General features: G+C 42.8%; 1 protein-coding gene across 1 annotated transcript; it reads right to left on the bottom strand.

Moving 5' to 3' along the window:
* Window positions 1-6142: 6142 nt before the first annotated feature.
* Window positions 6143-25050, bottom strand: KCNK1 (potassium two pore domain channel subfamily K member 1). The gene is made up of 3 exons (XM_083496951.1): window positions 23673-25050; window positions 9316-9711; window positions 6143-8291 (listed from the first exon to the last, which is right to left on the bottom strand). Exons 1-3 carry the CDS (start codon window positions 24025-24027, stop codon window positions 8032-8034), a joined length of 1011 nt encoding a protein of 336 aa, XP_083353077.1. The 5' UTR covers window positions 24028-25050; the 3' UTR covers window positions 6143-8031.
* Window positions 25051-25965: the final 915 nt, after the last annotated feature.

Genomic DNA, 25965 nt, shown 5'->3' with positions numbered 1-25965 from the left:
TGCTGGTAGCTTCGAGAACACTGTCCAACCATCTCATCCTCTGTCGTCCCCTTCTCCTTGTGCCCTCCATCTTTCCCAACATCAGGGTCTTTTCCAGGGAGTCTTCTCTTCTCATGAGGTGGCCAAAAGTATTGGATCCTCAGCTTCACGATCTGTTCTACCATATAAAATTCCCTAATTGGTCAACCAGCAGTCTCTAAAGGCCAATATCTGTGTAAAAAGTTAACCTGTTTTAAACACACAAAGCTGCAAAAGCCAAATTAAAGACCCCATGCTTTTACCTGTTATTCTTCTTATCCTGATTAGGTGGCAGCCTTAAAACTTGTCCCAAATACTTTTTGTGCAATTCCCTTGACAAGGATTTTACAGGCCTGTGCATACTGTGTTAAGGACTGAATGCAAATTAGACCAAGTTTTATGTTTACGCTGCCGAATACACACAGGACTGGAAAGCGTGCCAGCTGTGCATCTGGCCTGCAAAATTAACCACATCTAAACGAGGGAGGAATTTAAAGGAGGGACCTTGTAAAATTGTTTGCTTAAAGTGCAATACATAGGAAACACATTGGAAATTCGCCCCTTCCCTTGATTATGTTGGAGATCACACACTATATTGCCTCATTTTACTCACCCTCATTCCTCTTTGCCCCCCACTTTCTTCTTGCTCAGAAAGGGCTATATAAGAAACAATCCCTTTTCAGATGCCCAACCCATTTCCAGTATGCATCTGAATACCAGTTGCTGGAAACCACAGGAGGGGAGAGCAACTGTTGCACCTGCGTCCTGCTTTTGGGCTTCTACAGGCACCTGGCCATTGTGAGAGCTGGATGCTCAATTCTATGAGCCACTGGCCTGATCCAGTAGGCTTTTCTTACGTTCTCATTCTTTTCACCTTCCTACTGTAGAAAGGTCTATACAGCTATATTAAGTTCTCAAACTTAATCCGTTCCGGAAGTCTATTCCAAAACCAAGACGCGCTTTCCCATAGAAAGTAATGCAAAATGGATTAATCTGTTCCAGACTTTTAAAAACAACCCCTAAAACAGCAATTTGACATGAATTTTACTATCTAACGAGTCCATTGAGCCATAAAATGAAAGCAATAATCAAAGTAGTGTACTATAAAATAAATAATTGTAGATGATAAAAGTTAAAATTACATTTTTTTCCTTACCTGCACTGATGATAGTCATTGTCTGGATGGGGGGGGGGGCTTTTATCCATTTCTGCAGTCACACAATCAATCAATCAACCAATCAATCAGTAGCTGACCTGGGTTCCACACAGTCACAAAAACAAATTAACCGAAAAAGCCTCAAAAACAAAAACGCAAAATAAATAGCAAAAACAAAAGCGCCAAACTTAATCCATTCCGGAAGTCCGTTTGACTTCCAAAATGTTTGAAAACCAAGGCACAGCTTCTAATTGGTGCAGGCGCCCCAGAAACAATAGCTGACAGCCACATCGGATGTTCGGCTTCTGAAAAACGTTCGAAAACCGGAACACTTATTTCCGGGTTTTCAGCGTTTGGGAACCAAGGCGTTTGAGTACCAAGGTACCACTGTATAAGAAACAAGCATATAAATAAATAAAGGTTTTGGTATTAAGTACAAATTCCACAGCATATTTTGGAACTGGGTGTATTTGATTATTCCAGCTCAACTTTCTTACCCTCCTAGACTGCTTCCCCAAGCTTTTATAAATGGTGCTCTGGACATTTCCTTGGAGTTGAGTATCTGATATATTGTCCTGGTGTGGACCAAAGACAAGGTGTCTCCTCTAGGCTCTGAGCAAACCTGCCTCCCCATTTCCCATGTTCCCTCTCCCCATCAAGTTGGGCACAAAGAAGAACTCTTGCTAAAGGGCAGGGGATTGGATATACCCATATTAACAATGGACGTGTTACATATTTGGGGACTCACAGGGCTATAGCCAACCACCTTCTATGCAGAGTCAGTGAAATTAAAGGACCTGTTAGTCATGTTCATTAATTTCAATGGCTCACTCTTAGCAGATGTTGGGTGTAACCCATAGTATTTTCCCATTCTGACATCATTCTCCGAAGCAGCACCTTTGAGTTCACTGGTCCTTTCATCTTGGCTTTCTAAAGTCTGCCATAGATAGTGTTTCACTGGCAATGCATCTGCCACCAGCATGTTTACTCTCTGATGTGGAGCAAACATCTTGTTCCTGCCTCAGGCACTCACTAGGTCTAGGGAGGATAGAGCAGATAAAAGGTGCCTTATCGCTGCCGTCAGAAGTTACTGCCTTTTGGTAGGCTTGCCTGTGTTCTTTATCAGCACCGAGAATTTTGAAAACGTTAATACAAATATATTCTGCTAAGCAGATCTGTCACCCAAAGAACTCACGACTTGCCACCACAAACTTCCTTTCCCTTCTCACTTCAGCAGAATAGTCTCGCAGCCGTGGCTCAGATCGCTTGCAACTCTTAAACGAAATGTCAGCAAGTCTTCGCCAAGACATTCATTATCATCCTGACTTACAATCTCATCCCAGGAAGCCTTCACATCGTGCCACTCAACCGAATTGACTGTCAGCTTTCCCCTATGTTTTCATCCATATTTGCCGCCTTCATTATCGAATCTGTCACTTCACCAACATCCGTACAGTGCAAGGTAGTTTAATTTGGTCGCTCATGCAATGGCTCTAGTGCATCTGTCTGATAAGCTGAAAAATGATATTATACAACAATGTGGCATTTCAACCCTGCGGACACAAACACTGGTAAATCAGTGTCTTGCTGTGCCTACATGAGCTTTCTTTGCTATGTACGGTGAAACAGCCATATGAAGTCAGTGATGAAACCCAAGCAGCTGGATAACACAGAGGGAGAATGGAAACTATGCATAGCAGTATATGTGTTAAGGGGGATGCAAGTTGTGCGGTTAATGTGCAAAACAACCAGCCATGAGTCACATTCACCCAGCCTTCTGGGGGTGCAGACTGTACATTTCTGAACAAAAGATAGAAAAAAGGCATGTTTCTTGGAGACTCTGCATACTGACCAGAGAATGTGCACATTGCCTAGAGAATGTACAAACTGCAGTTAAGATCTGCACAATCGATCTGTTGGGGATTATGCATAATGACCAGAAAATGGAGAAAATTCATGTCTGATCTACACTTTCCCCAAAGTCTATTTGGGATTGTACATAATGGCTACAGAAAGTACAAAATTCAGTTGATATAGGCAGATTTTCCAAGGTCTGTTGAAGATTTTACACACCCACACCCACACACCCACACACATACATATATAAATGTGCACAATTCCTTTTTAATTTATATTTTATATGCACATTCTCCTAGAGGCCTGCTGTAGGTGACCAAGGCTGGTTGTTACACACATTACTCAGCTTACATATCACCTTAACATATACATTACATGGTATAGGAACAGAGGAAGCTGCATTACACTAAGCCCTTTCAAACCATGCCCATCATAGCTTATAAAAACTAGCTATAGTGATAGTCAAGGTACTCGAAAGAATGGAGGTGATGCAATTACAGATCCTGCAACCCATTTTAATTTGGCTTTAGCCCTGCCTTAAACTGCCTTGGTCAACCATGTTGATTACCTTTCTTCAGAGAGGGATGGTGGAGACAATCAGTAATCACTAGGGGGGCACTGAGCTTAGCTGTAAGTCAGAAGTTTCCTTTATCTTTTCTGTTCTTTGAGAGAGAGAAATTAAGTTTTGTGCAGCTTCTTGGCTGGTGTGTCCACTAATTCTTCCAAGTCATCAGGACATACGTTATGTTCTGCAAGCAAATAGGTTCCAAATTTTTGTTTGTATATGACTGAAAAGCATAATAACCTATTAACAATAATATTAAAAATGGGGTGTGTTGAAATTGGGATGCATTGTGTATATTCTCAGAAGCTGTTCAGTGTCATGTTGCTTCAGAATATATCCTCATCAACTCAGTTTGTAATCCCCCTCCGCCCCAAGGCATTCTGTGGGTTTATTCTGGCGCCGTCTCAACAATTTTTATTTTTTATTTTTTGTAAAAGACTTTTACATTTTGGATCCCTATGCACTGATTGGACCAAAATTTTGATTCCATGCACAAACACCCATGTACAATATATAAATCAGTTTAAGAACAACTCTCAGAATAACTGTTGAGAAGTATAAAGGATACAAAATGCTAAAACACAGATAATAAAGCAAAATGAAGTCATTGCAGATGAAAGCTTAGGAAGACATGACTTCAAAAAGAATCCAAGGTAAATGTAATGCAGATAAAGGCTAGGACAATAGATTGCAATTGAAAGCAAAGATATTACGGCATTTCTTTTTGGTTGTCAAAGTGATTGGAAAGAAGACTACGTCAAATTGGAATATTTCCACTGGGAAAGTGACATTCATTAAAGTAGGTGGTCAAAAATGCTGGGCTCTGCAAGCAAATTTGCTCCTATTATAATCTGTTGAATAATATATTTTACAGAAATTTCAAAAAATGCCCTAAATAATTCATTTAATTTCACTACCAGTGAACAAATCACACCTAGCTTATAATGTTCCAAACAAATGATCTACTCATTGCATGGATTATTTCAGCCTACAGTCAGACACTTAATATTAACCACATCCCACTTGCATCTCACATGTGCCCACCTGGTCTCCAGAGCTTCAGCATTTTGACAGAGCATTTGAATTATGAGTTTAGAAATCTTCTCATACGAATGTTCATAGAAAAAGGGGTTAAATAAGTCAAATAACTACTACTACTGTTAATACTGTGGCCACAATCCAGTAAGGTTCGGGTGCACTTAAGCCTTTGCCATTACAATATCTGGGCAGGACAAAAAATATTTTGTGATCTTTATGTAATATTGACCATTTCAAGAAAAACAAGGTTACAAAGAATATGGCATCTATCCCTGAAATGACCGCCACACTGTCTACAGCAGATAAGGTTAAACATTAAGATAAGCTCCCTAACTTTTAGAGTAGCTTCACCATGTAACAAATTGTTTTGGAACACCAGGGCCGTCCCTTCTTTGGAAGTTCAAAAGGACGCATGAGACAGCCATCAGACAAACACGCAATATTCTTTAAGGACAGGTTGGATATTGTGAAGGTGATGAAGCTGGGTAAAGATACAGCTTGCAGTTCTCCGTCATATGCCTGAACTGACAGAGCTCAATTTTGTCCACCTGCCTTTGCCCTCCATTTCAATTTACACCTGTCAGCTTGGCTTCTGATTAGTTTCAGCAACACACAATGCAATTCCCATTTATACGGGCAATTTTTCCGCAGAGTAATCTCCTCTCTTTCCTTTAATCTTCAGACTAGCATCAACATGTTGATGCCTTATGTTATTGCACTTTTGGCTTCAAAAGTGGATTTTTTACACTGGCAGGAGCTAGAACTTATTACCATAAGCTGCAACGATGCTTGAAAATAAGAATTTCAGCATTACACTCCCTAACGCTGTTCTGATGAAACAATCTCCATGTTATTTCACTGCCTTGAAGTTATTACTAGCATCACAAACATTGGGTTTTGCCAGAACATAGACAAGATAAACTAATGAGGGTTTGGACTGAACAATCTTGTCTAAATAACTTGTACCATAGTCCTAAACCATGGCCAGGAGCAGAGAGGCAGAGCGGACACATTTAAAGTCCCACTGGCTTGAGGTGGCCAGGGTAGATGGTAGGGATGGTGGGGGATTTGTGCCATTCCTCCCCCCCCCCGCATCAGCTGGATTGGGTTCCTTTCCCAGATGTTTAGCAGCCAGTTAACATGGCTAACTGTGCCCCATCTCCATAATCCCACATTATGGGGCTCTACATTGCCTACTGCTTAGCATCATGGGGTACAGCTGCCAATAGTACTAGGCATATTAGAAGTGTGCATTGACTTGTGATCTTTGGATAGCTATTTTTTCTTTTTTCTTTTTGCCAAAATCCAGTGAGGATGTATTGTGAACAGAAACTTTGTCTTGCACGATCAAATAAGGTGGTCAGCACTGCCAGTTCTGGTGATCTATTTGGCAGGAAATGGGCGAGGGATTCTTGAGCACAGCAGTGAGTGTGCAGTCCTTCGAAGCCCTTAGATACGTCTGGTCAATTATGAAAACAAGCAGTTAAGACATCACACGAAAAGACAACTGGAGCCACACTTTTATTTATTCAACTTTGAAATGCTGAATAGCTAATATATAACACAGTATGGTATTCAGCCTGTCCTTTATTAGTTCTGTGCTTTAGTATTAATAATCATTGCAAATGAGCATACTCTTGAAAAAAGAAAGTCTGAAATTAATACAACTTGTCCCTGCTTCCCAGAATCGACTGTCATTAGAATTTCACTTTAAAACAGGATTCCATGAAACAGTATACTATGAAGGCCACAGCAGACAAGCTACTTACCAGCAGCCTCAGCGAGATGGGTGGGCTGGGCCTATTTAAAAAATATGATTTTTAAGATTGCAGCCCTACAGACTTACCCTTCCACATTCATTTGGTCAGGAGTTAAGTCATTGTTTTCAGCGCCACAGTTCTGAGTTTTACTTCTCTATAAAGAGAAATCTGTGGATGAAGATACCTTTAAAATTTCACAGCCAAGTCAGTTAAATTCTGGTGATCTACAACATATGTACAGTATATAAATATATGCATTTATGTACACAAACGAAGGTTAAAACATTATAAACAGAACCAACTTAGGCTGTACAAAAATATCCGCTTGGACGAGAACATGCAAATACACTATGCTTCAAATCAAATTTAAAAAGCATCTCTGAGTTGTGTTTTCTCAAATATAAACTTCAGCTCGCATAGATTTTAAAGCAGATTTATCAAGAGAGTCAACTTTCCTAGTAAAGGTATAAAATCTATTAATAAACACTAGGTATTAACTAAACTCATATACAGTGCTTTTAGGTGATCAAGTTTCAAGTATTTTTCTTTTCTCACAGAAGTCTAGATACTTCAGCGCTCGGCTTGACTACTACTTTGAACAGATAGGGTCTGAAACCACTTGACAATAAATGGTTTGAGACTCACAGCCTATGGGGTAAAATTAGAGCGAAAGGGGTGTCTGAGAGTGCTAAGGAAGATGGCTTTCCCCTAAGCTGTGCCTACAAGTGCTGTATATGCTGGTGCTCATGGGTCCCTGATCCTATATCCACTGAAATCAGTTGCAAAAACACCCCATTTGCTATTTATTTTTTAAGGCCAGGAGGAAAGCACCCAGTTTGATTTCTGACAGGAAGCAGGATATAGAATTCTTGCTCAGTACTGATGACTGTAGTACACTTGAGGGTGAAATCAGATACATTCGAAGTGTGATTGGCATACAACAAATAATGAGTTCAAACCACTTCCCACCAGACTTTAGAATATCTGTCTGCCTTTATCCTTACTGAGCCAGGCTTCAAAGGTAAGCAGCTGAGCTTTAAAATAGCTGCAGGACTGATACAATGCACTTGCTCTGGATCTTTCCACTTTGGGGGGGGGGGTGTATGTGTGTGTCTAAGTACAGAGATAGCCCAGCGCACATGAACCCAGTCATTTGGGAATCTCACTGAAGGACACATGGCAAGAGACTATTCCTGTTTTCTGGGCTACAACAACAAACCCTTCCAACTCAATGCTTCAGTCCCCCATTCATGTTTCAAAACCAGAAGTTGCAAATGGCATCAGAAAGCTCCTATTTTGTCAATGAACCACAACATGATTTTCAGGGGGGTGGGAGGGGACTTAGGGCAGCAGGCAGGGGAAATGAGAACTGAATTGTTGATCAAATCTAGAGTCCCCAATGTATGCTCCATGTACGCACCATTAATCCAGGGGTTCCCAAATGCACATTTCCCCCCCAGCCAACATTCCCATAATGTTGTTCCAGCTAAAGAGAGCTTTATTTGGCTCATACACTTTAAAAATATTCCCAGCAATGAGTACTTGATAATATAGCATAGCCTTCTGCCTCTATAGTTTCATTAATGGTACTAGTTCTAACTGAAGTGCACGGTTGATATTGAAACGGAAGCCCTTGGTTAATTGTTTATGCAGCCGTCACAGTTAACTGCAGGCTGTGGGGTCACAAAAGGTTCATTTATTTTCTGATCTTCCTTCAAAGAGGCCGCCTGGTCTGAAATTGAAGAGAAGGAGAGCTGGTCATGTTCTACTATGTGCACTCGGTCCTCTTCCTTGTCCTTCTTCACATAGAACATTTTCCTAAATTTTTTGAGCTCGTGAAGTTCACAGAAAGTCTCTAAAACCACCAGCATTGCAATGAGGCCCAGCAGCAGGTAACCTAGGAAGAAATTGAAACAGTGTTTAAAATGTGAACTGGTAGCACAGGTATGTCTGCTACAATGCTCCAAGTCAGAGAGGTCCCCAAAACTATATTTCCACACAGGCTTTCGAGTATAAGAACTCTCAATGCAATTTACAAATCAAACTGTAAAACAATAAAAGTATAAAATACAGCTAATGAAACAGCAGTATAAAAAATTTCGTCACCCACAATTAAAACCACAGCTTATAAAATATAAACCAGAAACGTTATTCAGTTATGAGCAGACTGGAATCTTTAGGTCTTTAAAGCTCTTTTGAAAACAATGTGTGGCCTTCCTTTAAATAGTTGCGCATGTGCAAGGATTACTGCCAATGCAACAGGATTTTCCTCCCTCTATGCACCCCATGCCACTCCCAAATCTGCTCAGATTTAGGGGGAGGGCGGGGGGGGGAGGAGAATGTTTCATTGCACAAGGAAAAATCCTTCTGCTGGTGGAACCAGCAACTTAGCACTATGTTGAATACAGCCCAGTAAGTCATTCTGCACCAGCTGAAGCTTCCAAAAAATCTTTATCTATAGTGTTATATGAATGCTACCAGGTAGGAATGGTTTGTGCTTGAGTCACAAGCTATTACTAATTCCACATAGAGAGGTGCATCTTTAAATATCTATATGGTAGACACTTTGTAGCCCACTATGTCCTTACATGTGGCCCACAACATTGATTTTTGTTTATAATGTAAGTATATTTGCATCTTATTCTTTCTCCAAACCATTCAGAATGGTGTTTTGGATAAGAGTTCCATAGCAACTAGGATTTGGGAACACCTCTGAAACATGTGATTCCACAACTTAATAAAAAACACACAGAGTTTTGATATACATTTCAAAAATCCAATATGGATTTTTCCATTTACTTTTGCTATATGAATGGCTGGACTCAATGGGACTGCTTTGCAAAAGTCACAAAAGAAACACCAAGAAAAACAGCTCTAAAAACTATTCACCCTCTTACTTGTACCAGTAATTTGCTACTCACATGTAATTCCTATTTTATACAGCTCTCTGAATTTTTGGTTGTAACCTTCTCCTGGAACATAGTCACCAAGGCCAATGGTGCTCAGTGAAATAAAGCAAAAGTAAAAAGATTCCAGGAAGTTCCAGTCATCTTCAAGGACAGAAAATATCGCTGCCGGGATGAAGAAAAAGCACGAGACAGTAACAAAGCCCAGAATCACAGCATGGATGATGGCAACTATCTGCTTAGAGAAACCCCAGCGGACATGGAAATACAGCACAGGCCGCCTTGTTACATAGACAATAATGCGCTGCACCACTGCTGTCAGGAAAAGCAGTGTAAAGGGGATTCCAATGACCGAATAGATGATGCAGAAGGCTTTCCCTCCATCTGACAAAGGCACGGTGTGTCCATAACCTGTTAACAGAAAAAGAGAGACAGGAGTGAGATTTGGAAAAACAGTCTGACCTGTGAACTGCTCGTTTTTCAGGAGTGGACTGATCAGAGTGGGAGAGAATGATTTGCACCTGGAACTCATGACTGAGTGTGCTTTGTTCCACTCATGTACCAGAAAGGTTTGTGGGTGTTTCTTCTTTTCATTCATTCACTAACCCCACCTCCTGCTCAGTATAAATTGGCAATAAAAATGGCAATGACCTTTTGCCTAATCCAAAGAAAATGCAAAAATGGCATTTCACACTGTGAAAATGCTTTTTTGAAAAATATATTGAATTTGCCATAGTGAAGGCTTCCTCAACCTCGGCCCCCCAGATGTTTTTGGCCTACAACTCCCATGATCCCTAGCTAGCAGGGTGAGTGGTCAGGGATGATGGGAATTGTAGTCTCAAAACATCTGGAGGGCCGAGGTTGGGGAAGGCTGATCTAGTGTCACATTTGTATAATGTACTTAAAACGCAGTTAAAATGCTCTATTTCCTCATGAGATGGTGCTCCTCCATTTCACTTAGAGGCACTAACCAGACAGGCAGCAGGCTACAGGGCTGAAGGGCAGGTGTCATGAAACCCAGCTTTGCACCCTGGCATCTGTCGCCTCAGACAAATATCTCACTTTGCTTAATGACAGAGCTGCCAAACACAATTTCCTCTTCCTTTCTCTTTCATTATTTACCCCACCCCCTTTTCCTCACACTATTTTTCTGCATATCAGGCGTGAAGCTGTATAAGAAGCAACTTCTTATACACCAGCATCAAATTATTCCTGTGTGTTTGGGGTCTCAGGTTGAGATTTTGACCCAATATATATATATTTGCAAAGGCAGAAATAATTGGAGCATTAGCTTGAAAGACCTCTTAAGACATATATAGAAACACACAAGCCAATAACCCAATTTCTTGACTATCTGAAGGATGCAAGTTCCCACACTATGTTCTGAATGCTAAGGCCAAAACATTTGCTATCCCTATAGACTCAACAGACTAGTAGACTGCAATTCGTGTCCCATTTAAGTGACTTGTAATCTTCATGTGAGTTGTAAGAAGTTATTACAATGCTTGGTGATATCTGGCTTTGAAGTTCAACACGAATCAAAGCTATCATTCTCCTTGTATCAATGAAATTTCAAGGATTATTCTCCTTTGAAGTTGAATTAATTTACAAAAAAAGAAAGAACAAAGTTTCACCTGTATTGTCATAGATCCCTCAGGTATCACAAGCTCTGGAGAGCACAGGCAAGATCGTGCTTGCTTTCACCAGGGTGGCAAGACTCTGACCCAGGAGCAAGTTACTTCAGGCGTTAGTCTGTTCTTCTGTCTTGTTACATTAGATCAATCTAACAAAATCCCCTCTCAAATGTGACTCATTTCAACACGCATTTGAAGATTGCTTTTCAGTCCAGTTTCTAGCTCACCAATAAGCATGCTAAACCTAATTTATGGCATTATTCCTCGGAGAGCCCATTAAATCAGCGTTCAGGATAACTTTATATAGACCTTTTTGTTGGTGTTTAGATAATCCATTAGCCAGATAATTTAACATCCCCTAGGACTGATGTTTATTTTCAGCCTCTTTGATTGTTTGGGCTCATTTTGCAAAGATTACAAATAGAAGATTTTTTTAAAAGCAACACTGTAATAAGTCATGAAGCCTGGAGAGGACTTAAACTACTTATTGTCCCTCACTCTAGGCCTATCTCTTAGCAGATAAAATATTCCATGGATGAAATAAATTGCCAAAATGCATCCATCCTGCAATATTGACACAACTGCTATTTTGATGAACCGTACGGGAGCAAAAGTTTTTCTCTCATAGAAGTGTGTAGTTTGTTATTGCTCTAAGCTGGATGCACATGAGACATACAAAATCATAAAATAGGGAGGAAATGAGTGTAATCTGTGAATAACACAAGAAGAAACCTGTTGCATCAGATCAAGAGTCCTCCTAGTTCATCTGTTTCGAATACTGGCCAGACAGATACTTGAGGGAAAATTACATACAGGGCTTAAAAGCAACAGTTCTCTCCCATTCCATTCCATATCATATTCAGAGCAGAGATGGACATCAATCTGTTTCTGATCTGTGTTATATCTGCATGTTAATTCAGTGTCTTTCCACACTGAACTCCACTGATGTTGTCATCTATGCATGCTTAACTGCACCTTCCATTATCTAACTGGATAGAAGCTGACTTGAGGGAAAGTGCATAAAACAGGGGTATTTATCAAGAACTTATAGGATACAGATGGATTGTGGCCAATATTGTGTATGCACAACTTTGATTGCCAGCTGTGGGAGCACACTGAACTGGAGTAAATGGCAATGTGTGCACCTGGGAAGTGTATGGAGTTTGCAGGATTGCTATCCCATTTTTGTCTCTCTTTGTGCTTCTGTTGCTCCATCCCCCTGTGCATATTGCAGATTGTCTGCCCCCATTTCTAACTCCTCCCTAGAAAGATGGCTTAGAAGGTACCAAGATTATGAGCAACATGAAATTATTCAGGATGGTGAAACCCAAAGAGAGCCTTGATTGACCATAAAAAGATCTCTCCATAGCAAGTGAACAGGCAAGAAAATGACAAATGTGATTCAATGTAATTGATTCAATTAAATGAGTTATTCAGTTAAGTGATATTTTCTGATCACATGCAGAGGGATTCCTGCCCCTCCTCGCATGGATCCATCAGGTTCACAACTGCATCCATTCCTACGGTTTTGTTTTGTTTTTCAGCTTCTGCCTTCTGAGCTCTCCCCCGCCCCTATTTCCATAGCTCAGCACAAGGATTTTCCCAAGGTTTTCTGGATGGAGCTGCCCACACCCACACACACACACAGAGAGAGAGAGAGAGAGAGAGAGAGAGAGAGAGAGAAATGCAGGAACATGAAATTAGGCCAGGGGCAAACGCCCCCCCCCCACCGCCATTTTAAATAGTAATTTTGATAAATGCAGTATTAAACTTCTGGCATATACATGTGTAAATGCCAGCTATAGCAGCAGAGGAAAATATATGTTCGTTTTTGTCCAATAAAGGACAAAATGACTAAGTGGAATAAAGGAATACTAGCTGAATCGTGATAAGAGTATGGTCCTTGCTTGCTTAATCTGCTCAGCTTGTACTATATACACAAGCTCAGCATGCAATGTCAACTCAAGCTGAACCATTAAACCACTGCAATTTGGGTGTAATTAACAGGCTCATAGGGACAACATGTGCTCCACTCACGAATAAGAAACTGAGGAAGGGAAGAAGCCACAAAATCACTCTGACCACAACAATTTCTTTAAGCAGACTAGATAAAAGGCCAAAAAACTGAATTCTGCATCAACAAATGGTGTTCTGTGCTTTCTACTTAAAATCAGAGGTAGTAAGCATGCTGATTTTTCAAACCTCACCTATAATTCCCAGCATGCTACCCCATCTGTCATGGTTAACTTTTGCTACCGTCAAAAAAAAGTATCAAAAGATATCAAAGTTTCTGAATCTTGTTTCCAGGCAACAGACTTTCACATATGAAACTGCACCAGGACTAGTTAATATAACAATGGCAAACATACCCCCCCCCCCCATATCTGAGGAAGTGTGCATGCACGTGAAAGCTTATACCAAGAACAAACTTAGTTGGTCTCTAAGGTGCTATTGGACAATTTATATATATATTTTGACTGTGTCAGACCAACACGGCTACCTACCTGAATCTAGATAGCCCCCACCCCGACAAAGTCAACTTGACCATCTACCAAATCTAGGGCAAAGTAATGCATTTCTACTTAATAAGTGCCAACAAAGGTCCGTATAGTTAAAGCTATGCTTTTCCCAGTAGTGATGTATGGAAGTGAGAGCTGGACCATAAAGAAGGCTGATCGCCGAAGAATTGATGCTTTTGAATTATGGTGCTGGAGGAGACTCTTGAGAGTCCCATGGACTGCAAGAAGAACAAACCTCTCCATTCTTAAGGAAATCAGCCCTGAGTGCTCACTGGAAGGACAGATCGTGAAGCTGAGGCTCCAATACTTTGGCCACCTCATGAGAAGAGCAGACTCCCTGGAAAGGACCCTGATGTTGGGAAAGATGGAGGGCACAAGGGGAAGGGGACGACAGAGGACGAGATGGTTGGACAGTGTTCTCGAAGCTACCAACTTGAGTTTGACCAAACTGCGGGAGGCAGTGGAAGACAGGAGTGCCTGGTGTGATCTGGTCCATGGGGTCATGAAGAGTCGGACACGACTAAATGACTAAACAACAACAACAACAACTTAATAAAACCTAATAGCTAGGATGAAAGAAGCCAGAAAATTAAACTTTGGGAAGTTTCTTTGAGTATTCTAACTAGAAAACTATCAATTTACTCAGCTGTCTGTTTACCCACTTGCTAGGCAACAGACAATCAAGAGCAGTTATTAGGGTGAGGCTCCAGCTAGTAATCTCTGGGTGCTGCCAGGCACAGCTAAATTGATAAACAGCTGCTAAATATCACCATATCTGGAAAGAGTGGTATCCAATGGCATCTGTCCACTGAGGGAGGGAATCCATCAGAGGGAGGCATTCAGGCGCATATCTGCAACCCCTGCACTCTGGTGCAGATTGAAGGAGATGGGGGGGGGTTGCGGGTGGAGAAGTAATTGCTAGAGGTTTCCTCTTTCCCTTCTTATGCTAACAAATATATTCCAGCAGCAGATGGACACTGCTGGATACCACCCAAGGAGCATAAATGTGCTCTGGTGTGGGCTGGATGGGTAGTACTTCCAGTTTTCAGATGAACTGTTTATTTCAACCTGCAGTGTGCTTACCCGAAGGTAATAAAAGTTACTAAATTGTACTCCAAAACCGGATTTAAAAAGAAAACTGCAAATAATTGTGGACTATGTTTTTGCACTGTGACTGATTAAATCTTAGTTGTGCCTCCTACAAAAATGTGAATGTGTTAATATTAAGCTATTAATTAGCAGCATTTATCTTGTCTGCAGAACAGAACATAAAAAGGAATATGGTAAGTCAAGTGTCTCTCTGAGACAGAAAGATGCATTCAGTGCTGGGCTTTTTCATTTTCTGTAGCAGCATTTACAAATGGGCATCAATTTTTAATACTCATCCTAATTAATCCAAGCTCTTGAAAAACACTGTTTATTCCTAGTGCACTGTGGCGATTGCCAGCTGTGGAGATAGCTACTGCTGAGTAAAGCACCTGTGCAGGATGGTGACTCAGCCTGAGAACAAATGTCAGTCGCAATTAATCCAGAACAGGCTTCTAAACACTGGTGGATGGCATCTGTCACTAGCATGCCAGCAGTATGATTTGGTCAACAGCAATTCATTGCCATCTACTAATCAATCTCTCTCCCCGCCCCCCAATCTACCAAGTAAGGAATAGGTTATGTATCTTGGGAAATTTATTTCTTCCTGTTAGATAAGCAGCCAAAATCCTGGAACACAGGAATATAGGAAGCTGCTTTGTATCAGATCAGACCATTAGTTCAGCTAGCTCATTAATATCAGCACTGACCATCAGCAGGACGCCCTGCCTGGAGACACCAGGAATTGAACTTGGGAACCTTTTGCATGCAAAGCATGTGTTTGGCCACTGAGCTATGGCTCTTGCCTATGATCTGCAGAAAATAAGCCTCATAAAAGTAGGGAGCGGGAAGAGGAACATAATTTTCTATTCTTCCTTTAATAAACCAGGAATACTTTGACTTTGGTGTCACAGAGAAGAAACATGCAAAACAAAAGCTGCTGCATTGACCAATATTGGCAAGCAACTTCCAATCACGAATGGCAAATGAAAGAAGATAAAGGTCAGAATCCTGCTCCATCTTTACACTCCTGTTGGACCAGGCCTTGGTAGGTTTCTCTGCTTGGGACAACTAGGTCTCATGTACAAAGGCTGCAGATATAGGCAGGGGTTGGGTTTTCAATAAAAAATGGATAGGAATGGATGCCCAGAAGCAGGATGAAAGGTGGATACAAATGTGGGTACCTATTACAGTACATGAAGAATTAAGAAGCAGTGAATTGGCACCTTACAGTTCATGGGAGATAAACTCAGTGAAGTATCCATGGCTGAAAAAATTCCAAATGTTAAGAATGCACCAGAGCAGAGAAAAGGAGATGCAGAAACTCGAGCACTTAGATTTCAGAATAGACAGATTGGTTCAGCATTTTGCAGATGTCAAGTAGTACGTCTTTTCAAAGATACTTCTTCATTTGAGAAGTATTAACTCCAAAACTTGGTTGCAAAAATCCTTGTGCAATGACTGCAGTTTTTGGAATCTGACACCTAGCCAGCTAGGAAGTAGCAAGATCTATCTGCATTAATAGGAGGTTATACTACCTCCAAAGGCTCACGAAATGTTGCTCCATGCTTAAAATAATGTATTTTTTGAAATATAAAATTACATTTCCAGCAATCTACATACAACTGCATGCTTTAGGAATAAATATATACTGGATATAATTCATGTGTAGTTCCTCAGCGTAAGTGCTTAAGGACTTTGGCTTATTATCTGCTGTGTTTAGAAAGTGGGTGGAAGGAAACAGAACCTCATCCAATTCCACAGAGCTTCCCATTTGATCCCAAGGTCCTCATTCTACTATTAGACATTACCTCATTTCTTGTCCTCTTGGGGTGTTTCCAGATGAGGTGTATACTCTGTAACTACCACTCTTTGTTCACTCACCTTTACGGGGCCACGTGACACCGTCATCAGCAACTTTTTGCCCTACTGTGTTTTCCTCATGTCCCCCCACCATTTCTTAAGATCATGGAAAATCCATTCACTTCTTTTTATGGAAACATAGAGGAATTCCTTTGATGTAGGGTTGAGAAATAGTATAAATGAGGGACAAGGAGTGAGCTAATGATTACATAGTTGCCCATATCTCACTGTTCCTGTTTGCATTGTCACTTTGCATTGATCCTTCCTCCTTTATTTTTCAGGAGGGAATGGAGAAATCTGAGGTGCTTCTGTGGGAAGAGGCACCAACTCTCCCTTATGCCTCAAAATGCACCTCTGAATGAAAAGCTGACATACCTTTTTATGTGCAGAAATATTACAATATGTACATCAACCAGAACGTACTGCTGGCAAGGGGTGTAATGCAGGCAGTGTTTCTGTGTATGTGTGCATATGTTTGAGTTAACTATCGGAGGTCATGATACCAGGTCATGATACTTGCCAATTTGAATATTTTAACAAATGTTTGGTCATAGTTTTAGTTTCAAGAAAACGAGTCAGTATTGCACATGACGCTGGCTTCCTAGCTGCAGTTTTAGCTACTTTGCTAACAGTCTGGACCTCTCCAGGCCTTTGAGGAGGCCTTGTTTCATTTGAACTGGGAATTATGGTTTACATTAACTGTAGTCAATTTAAATAAGCCAGCTTCTGGATAGATAGCGGAGCGCTGGGAGAAATATTTAATAGGAAGAAAAGAAAACACACACCTACCACTCATGGCCACCTTGCAATGAAAAAATAAGCTTAACCTTATGTTTACTAAAATTCTAAAGAAATTTGAAAGCTCCCTGGAAATGGAGGAGAAAAACAGAAGCCTCTTTCACCACTTGTCTTATTATGCAACCCTGTGCATGTCTACTGAATCCCAAGTGTGTTGTTTGTTTATTTATTTAAACAGTTTATATACCACTTCACAACAATTGTCTCCCAGTAATATACTGAAAATACAATACAGAAAAAGGTAAACATTGGTTAAAATGATAAAACTAGATTTTTAATTAAAATGCCTGCTGAAAGAAAAAACGTATTCAGTAGGTACTGGAAGAACAACAGGGAAGGGTCCTTTCTGACTTCAACTGGAAGGAAGTTCTGTAAAGTGAAGCTCACAATACTGAGCCTACAGCTCTTGATGGAAATGAACCATGCACCGAAGCCATGGGGGATCACTGACAGTGACTCCTTTGAAGCTCTCAGTGATCCAACAGGAATATAAGGGATTAAGCAGTTCTTGAGGTATTCTGGACCAAAATTGTTAAAGGCATAGTAAATTAATACAAGAATATAGAGCATTGTAGCCTAGGGGCAAGTGAACTCAGTGGGGCTTACTTCTAAGTAGACATACATAGAATTATACTGTAAAATACAGTGGTGCCTATAATTAACATTTTACAGAAATAAACGAAGTGCTTACATGTGAAATAGTTTGCTGTTAATTCTCTATTAATAGGCACCATCTATAAATGCATCTCCAATGAATATTTCATGTTGTTGTATAAAAATGCAAGCAGTGAAGAGAAGAAGCCCACAGACCTAGGGCTGTGAAAGTCTGGGTTACAAAAACTTTGTTAGTCATAACAAAAATGGATGCTTTTATTGTTTTGAACCAGGAGAAGTATTAGTAAAGCTATCTAAGAAGTGTCCCCAAGATATTGTGTAGGGAAGCTTATGAAAGCTGATTTCTTTATGACACAAATTCCTGCCATTGGTGCATTTAGGCAGGCGAACTAGAATAGTAACTTTGATGAACCTATCTGCAAGACTGTATCAGTCAACCTCAAGGGAGAAGATTATTGCAAAGGGTTGGATTAGATGTCCCTTGTGGTCCCTTCCAAATGTACAATTCTATGTGTCTATGGTGTGTTTCACCTTATTCTCTTTCAAGGAGATAGAAAGGAATGAAATCCACAGATTTTAACACAGCAGGTTTCCACTCCCATGTTTTAAAACACCACTGCTGTTATCAGATGTGGTGCAATGGAAATATGAAATGCTTTCTAAGAAGTTGTCCCTTCATCGTCACAGACGCTTGCCAAATATCACTCTGAAAGTCAACAGTTTCACTTGGGGCACTGTGATGTGTGAGTCAGTTTTTTAAAAGCACCTCATGTTTATGAAAAGAAACCTTGTTAAAATGTTTCAATGACTCACTTTCCTGCACATTTAATTAGCACTCGAATTCCACCCATACCTAAGCTGTGTTTCTTCCCTCGCCTTTCCTTTAAAGCATTAGTGTCAATACTACTAGTCTGCACAAAGGGAGATTATTTTTTAAAATAACAAATAACTGAAGTCGGTGATATTTTTACCACCCTGATGACAATTATTCTATTCAGTGGCCAATGCATTAGTCTGACAAATTGAAAAAGAAAAAGAAAAAAAGATGAGAAATTACCAGCCCATAATCTATCCAAGCTATAACTAAATCAGCATGCCATGTGCGACAAAATGAGGTAGAGCCATCATCCTTTCCATAGCTTGCCTGTAGAAAACACCTTCAATTCCTCTTGCTACACTAATTTGATTCTATGCTTTGTTGTTGCCATATAAAAGAGCACAAAACTGATCTCCTATACCCTGATCCATTCTTCCCCTCCCCAATTTAAATAGTTATGGGCTTCCCAGTCTGAAAACACTTCCTTGACACTTCCATGCTGCTTAAAAGCTGTTTCCCACATCTAAAGAGGCCACCGTAAGGCTACTGCTCCTGTGCAAGATTGTTTTGCCAGCATCAGATAAAAGAGCCTTTTGCACTACCAGCACAGAGTGTCAGAACCTGAGTTTTTCGAGCTCAGTTTCTAGTTCACTGTTTTTGGAGTACTGTACACTGTCACGGAGTCCAAAGTATTATAGCATTGTCACTGTGTATTAATTGTGACAGACCTGGGACACTCCTTAGACATATATAAACACATTTACAGGGCTGCCCTACCTATGAAATGGGGAGAAGCAGAAGGTCCCACAAGGCTCCACCCTCATGCAAGCTGCCTTGCCACCTCCATCACTGGCAGAGCATCGATACTGATTTCCAGTGAGATCTCATGGAGCATGAGAGATTGCTTGGATTTCTCTCGCTAGAAATCAATGCTGATCAATGCCAGCAGCAGAGACAGTGCTGGTGGAGGCGGGCAGTGTGGAGACAGTGCTGAAGGAGGTGGGTGACCCAGCGGGGGGGGGGGGGCGAGTGGGCAGCATGGCAGAGCAGCACTTTCTGTTTTGCCTCAAGTGGCAAAACAGCACCGCCCTTCCAACATTTGTAAATTTAAAACCCTTTTAAAAAACCCTAAAAAGGACATGTGAGCTTCCAGGGCAAAGATGTCAGTCGAGGGATGGAGAATATTGATTATTAGTGTGTTTGGAAAGGAAATTTGTCATTTGAAGCCCCTAAGAGTTTATTCTGTAGAAAGTATCCTGTATAAGCACTACATAGGGATGTTTTCCTTCGTTACTGTCAAACCTCAAAGAGCCTCAAACCTGTGCCCTCCAGTGTCACATAGCACAAGGCTTCAGGAGGACAGACAAAAAAATCTCTTTTCCTTTCTCCCTTCCTGAAACTCCCTCCCCTCCCTTCTTGTTTAAGATTGGTTGGAATCTTGAAAATGAGCACTCCTCTTCTTAGGGGTTGGGCATACAATGCCACGTGTTATTACAGGTTCTGCTTGTTCCATATGGTTGGGATCACATTTCCTGTTTTTCACAACATGTCAAAATATACATCTGTCATTGTAACTTAACCCCTTAATGGCATCCCCACATTGCATTATGATGTGGTGCTTGAACAACAACAAACTACAAACAAACAAACAGCAATTGAAGCTGCCTAAATTGTGAAGTGGTAACAAGCCTTTGATGTTCACTTGGAAAGAAATGGTAAAGTTGAAAAAGTTTCAAGCAATGAATAGTGCCATTTGATAACATCTATGTTGTGTGCAACCAAAAAGCCATCTTCTGAAGAGGACACATCATATTGTGGTAGTTTCCAGCAACCGTAAATTAGTTTTGGGAAGAAACTGCAACTGCTTTAGCTTTACATACAGCAGGTGCAACTGATTCTTAAACTTGACCCATGCCATTCATGTTGCTCAGGTTACAGGACGTGATATGAGTCATGATGGGCAGAGCTGCAGTGACCTTATGTCACGTTAAGCAGTTTTATCTCAGTGACTTCAACAGAACTGATAAGTGATTAACAAAGAATATTTGATCTCTGGAAAGAATCTGTATTCAGAACTTTAACAAAACCTAATTAGGCTGCTTAGGATGCAGGAGAAAACCATAACAACATATATTTAGAGGACTGAAAACAGCTCACAGTAAAGTAGCTGCAGAGAGAACAAGCTACCCCGATTGGGAGTGCATTGTGAATTAGTTATGGGTGTGCTTTTATCTCTCGACCGCACATGATGAGCAATCGGTTTTTCCATTGTAAGAGGAAATATAATACCCACTTCTCCCCACCAGGTCACCTTATTCAGAAAGCAAGAGAAACACAGTAGCAGACTTGCATTCTCTCAGCTATCTCAACAGCACTGTGATCTTTGAGGAGACTTGCAAAAACTTGTGTCCTCAATCTGCAGAAACAAAGCTTCTGAATTTTCCAGTTCTACCAGTTAAGAAGACTGAAAACATATAAACTAAGCATAGTAGACCCCCTTCTCTGATGCTGGGAAACATTTATTTTTGCTAGGCTTCTCATAGGCAGAATGTCATGAATGGCAAACTTGATACCAGGGCCATAATCTGATTTCAGAGAACCTTGAAGTTTAAATGGAAATTAGGAACCAAAGGTAAGCAGGAAAGTTCCATCCTCATTTTGAAACCTCACATTTATGAAATAGAGAGAACTGTTTGTCTGTGCTTTTTAAGCCATTCAAGTGATACCTCAGAAACAGGCACACAAACTCTAGAGGGCTAACATGTATTCTGCCCCCTCAATCTTTGTTGGAAAGGCACTGTGTCCCCTCAATGTTGCGAAGCCTGGCACACATCACACACACACACAACATCACACACACACGTTGCAGATTCAGCAGCGGGCTCCTCCAAAGCGCTCAGCCTCTTCTAGACGATGCGTGACATCACACACACATGCAACGTGCACCGGGCCCCTTCAAGCTTGGGGGCAACCTGGGCCCTCTGCTCAGAAAACTGATCCAGAGCCTATTGACTGCCCTGAAATAAGAGGAAATCACTTTATTCTGCATGTATAACCATGGTTCTCAACTCTTTGAAAAGTGACACCCTTATTGCTACTTTTCTCCCCAGATGGATAACCATGCCATGGTTGTACATATGAGGGTAAAGCATCCATCAAGTTGTCCTGACAGAATGGAACCTGTTCTACAACTCTTTCTAACATGTATTTGCAATTATTCCTAAATTCAGTTCAACATACAACTTTCTTCCAACCATTATTAAAATAAATACTGTAGAGTTGCAATCTGATGCACACTTATCTTGGAGTAAGCCACAATGAACACAGCAGGACTCGATTAAATGTGCACAGGATAGCACTGAATTCTTTCCTAATACTGTTTAACACCCCCCTAAACTGTTTATGTCAGTGGGAATAAGTTTCACTAAATCAGACTATGCTATACATCTTTTATAGCATTTCAAGGTTGCAACTGGTAGCTCTAGTTTATATTTGTTTATATTACATCAGAGAAGCAGATAGAAAAGGTCTAGTAACATGGTTGCCAAGTTTCATCAAGGGGGTCCTTTGTTCAAAGTCCACTTCCACCTGTGTAACAGACTGTTGAGAGGCACACATGCTACAAGATACAAGACTCGAATATTCACCCATCAATTAGCCCTAGGTTTTCCTCTCTAATTTCTGAAAGCTGTATTGACATGACACTGCAACGTGCTTATTTTTCTGATTGAACATGCAGATCAAAGGCTTGCTTCAAAAATGTTAAACTCTGGTTAATTAGAAACCTATAACCTACGTCTTGGCCCTGTTCTGTATGGGAACCAAAGCAGCTCTGTAAAGTTACTTTCACAAATAATGCTCATTTTTTCCCTGGAATGCATCATTTGTTAATGTGGCTCAGAAAGCTGACTAGATTATAAAGTTTCAAACTGATGTACGTTCTTACCCATGCATTTTTTATTCTTGAATTACAGAATTCAAGTTCCTGTACAGGAAGTGTACAGACCTTTACATCATCTGAGAACTTACTGCAAGCATGTCTGCTCTCGGTGGTCACTTTCTGGTGTGTTTAGGACTGCAGCCAAAACCAGCTTTGAGTGTTTTCAATGTACATTTTAGACAACGTAAGCATCACATCCATATTACTGCTGAGCTTTTTTCTTTTAAGGTCATGTGCGAAAAGGCCCTTTGAGTGCTTCTTACACCATCTTCACATTTGTGTACATTGTCAGGGTTGGGTAAAACAGCCATTTTAAAATTGAACAACCAGTCCAGCCACGGTTGGTTCTACTCACCCATTTAAGTAAATATAAAATATAAACATCATAAAAGAATCCACCCTAGGACTCCGCCCGGTGCTGTTCATATATATGTATATGTATATATCTATCTATATATATGAGGTTCTGTAGCCACATGCATGACCAATAGCCCCATAAAGTGCCAGGGACGCCTGAACTTTTAAACCACGGGAGGGGGCAGAGTGGACAGCCTGTAGTTCCCTGGTGATGGTGGCTGGGCACTTTTCATTCTCTATTATTATTCTTATCGCTTCGACGACTTCGCCCAGACATGGTCCAGAGATCGGCTTTTGGAGCTCGCGGGAGGCTTGGCGCAGACGAAGCCTCGCTCGCTTCTGCAGCGCCCTGGACCCGGCGGGAGTCCCGCACGCAGAGCGCGAAGGCAATGCGGCGGGATGGAAAGGGCGGCAAGCGGGGCTTCCGAGAGCCTCTGGAGGAGGACGCGCGCGGAGGGAGAGGAGGAGGGAGGTGTGCGGAGAGAAGGGGCTGCTCGTCGAGCGAGCGGCGCCTGGAAACCGGCCTCGGCCCTGGGGGGAAGCCATTGGCCCCTCAGGGTGGCCTCTCGGAGGGCGAGGGAGAGGCACTCGCTCCTCGGTTCCGGGGTTCACTGACTCCCTGTGAGGCCCCCCGACTGGAGCTGTGAGGGAGAAAGAGGAGCGGGGGGGGGGCGGAGGCGGGAGACGCGCGGCGAGGCCTGGTCCCGCCGGGCCCGCGTGGCGCCCGGCGCCCTCCTCCTTACCCGTGGTGGAGAGGACGGTGCTGGCGAAGAAGAGGGCCGAGGTGAAGTCCCAGTTCCAGTTGCCGGAAGCGTTGCTCAGCACCGACACGCCGTAGTTGCTGGCCTCCAGGACTCGCGCCAGGAAGCTCTCGAGCTGCTGCTCGGAGAGGCACTCGTGCTCCTCCACGAAGCGCCGCTTCAGCTTGCGCAGCTCCTGGCGCAGCAGGTCCTCGTAGGGCAGCTCCACCGACGAGAAGACCACGGCGCCGAAGATCAGGTAGAGCGCGTAGCCCAGCACCAGCAAGCCGAAGCACCAGGCCGAGCGGTGCCTCTCCACCAGCCGCACGCACGAGCTGCCGGCCAGCGACTGCAGCATCTTCCCCCGCCAGCGCCTCGCGCTCGCACCCGGCGCCAGCCCGCCGCCGCCGCCTGCCCTCAGCACTCGCGAGGCTCCGGTCCCTGAGGGAGGGAAGGAAGGCGCGGGAAGCTCGGCGCCCTTTTGACGCGCGCGGAGGAGAGGAAGCGGGACGCCCGGGGCGGGCGACGGGGTGGGGAATGAGCACCGGCTCGGCCCCTACGCGCGTCCCCTGCCTGGAGGCTCAAGCTCCGCCACTCATTCAAACGAGCCCTTCTCCGGGCGTCTGGCAGCGGGGTTTCGCTTCGTTCTTTTCCTGTTTCCTCCTTTCGGTGACTTTCCGTTTCAAAAGCCCAGATGATGTGGCGCTCACGTGGTTTCCCGGCTCAGGTAACCGGGAACGGGTCGCGCGTCAGCTGCTGAACTGGTTCCAGCTGGGCAGCTCACTAAAGTGAGTGGGGAGGAGAGAAAAAAAAAAGAAACACGCATACCTATAGATTCTTTCTCTCTCTCAAAATAAATAACACATCTGGATATCTGGAATGGCCCACACTCTCACGCACCTACCCGTATTCAATCTCTTTCTCTTTCTGCAAGCAAAGGGCACACCAGGAATGACCATGGGGAGCGGGGAGAGGTGGTAAAGTTCATTTTCATTGTTATTCCACCATCAGTGTTCATTTGTTCTGCCATTTCACCCCGTGGTTTTGCTGTTCTGAATATAGACCTCACTGCTGGGCTCTGATCAGTGCCATTGCTTTTCAGGACTGATACTGGCAGTAGCTTCTCCATCTCTTTGCAGCAGGAAGACAGGACTGGTGGCAGCGGTGGCAGCACAGTCCCTCATAGAATCATAGAACTGTTGAGTTGGAAGGGACCGTGAACGTCATCTAGTCCAACCTCCTGCAATGTCATGGAGAAGACCTCTCTGGAACCAGAAGCTTGTGGCAGCTACCACAAGGCAGTGGTGGAGCAAGGCAGGAGTGGTCCGCCCCAGATGTCATCCTTGAGGGGGGGTGACATCACCAAAGGCAGCGCCCCCGGGACGCGCACCGCAACCAGCGCACCCCCCCCCGGGACGTGCATCACCGCCCCCCCCCCCCGTGGGCGGCTAGCCCCGCCCCGGTGGGCCGCTCTATGTGCCGGAGCAGCTAGCTCCACCTTTGCCACAAGGTGCTTGAGAAGGAGGTAGTCAGGTTCAGGCATGCTTGTTGTTGTTGTTTAGTCGTGTCCGACTCTTCGTGACCCCATGGACCAGAGCACGCCAGGCACTCCTGTCTTCCAGTGGCGTAGCGTGGGTTGTCAGCACCCGGGGCAAGGCAAGTAATTTGCGCCCCCTAACCCTTGGATTTGCGCCCCCTAACCCGTGGATTTGCGCCCCCTAACCCGTGGATTTGCGCCCCTAACCCTAACACCCAGATGTTGCGTCTGGTGCGGCTGGCCCCCCCTGCACCCCCCACACTACGCCACTGCTGTCTTCCACTGCCTCCTGCAGTTTGGTCAAACTCATGTTGGTAGCTTCGAGAACACTGTCCACATTCAGTTATTCAGACCCATTTCAATCTGGCACCAGGCCTGGGGTTGGCCTTGAAACAGTTTCTTTGGTCACCCTGCTTCATTATATCTGCATTGAGAGAAAGGCAAGAGGAGTGCAACTGATGCTTGATGCCATCTAGCTCCATAGGTTGGGAGTTGGAAGCATTGTTTTGCAGTAGTCCTTCTGTATCTCTCTTTCGGAATCAGGTGAAGCTGTGCAGGTCTTTGGCCAGTGCCTAGATGGCGGCAGTAAACAGAAGTCGCATGCTGACAAGGTGGAGGCTAGGGGGATTCCTAGGTCCAAAAACTGGGTTCATGGCTTGTTGTGCATTCCTCCTAAAAGATCAAGTACGTAGCCTGGGTCTACTGCTTGATTCCACCCTGTCACTGGAGACTCTGAATTTGAAGTTTGCACTGAAAACC

Source organism: Podarcis liolepis (assembly GCF_965112155.1).
Source record: "Podarcis liolepis genome assembly, chromosome: 3".
Classification (NCBI taxonomy): domain Eukaryota; kingdom Metazoa; phylum Chordata; class Lepidosauria; order Squamata; family Lacertidae; genus Podarcis; species Podarcis liolepis.
The sequence above is the reverse complement of the archived record's forward strand: the minus strand, read 5'-3'. Positions and strand labels throughout refer to the sequence as shown.

Excerpts from the sequence above, each read along its gene's own strand:
- KCNK1 (XM_083496951.1), bottom strand. The coding sequence starts at position 24,027 with ATGCTGCAGTCGCTGGCCGGCAGCTCGTGCGTGCGGCTGGTGGAGAGG. Across the intron at positions 9,712-23,672 it reads CACCGTCCTCTCCACCACGG|GTTATGGACACACCGTGCCT; the intron begins GTAAGGAGGAGG and ends TTCTGTTAACAG. Across the intron at positions 8,292-9,315 it reads GTATAAAATAGGAATTACAT|GTTACCTGCTGCTGGGCCTC; the intron begins GTGAGTAGCAAA and ends ATTTCTTCCTAG.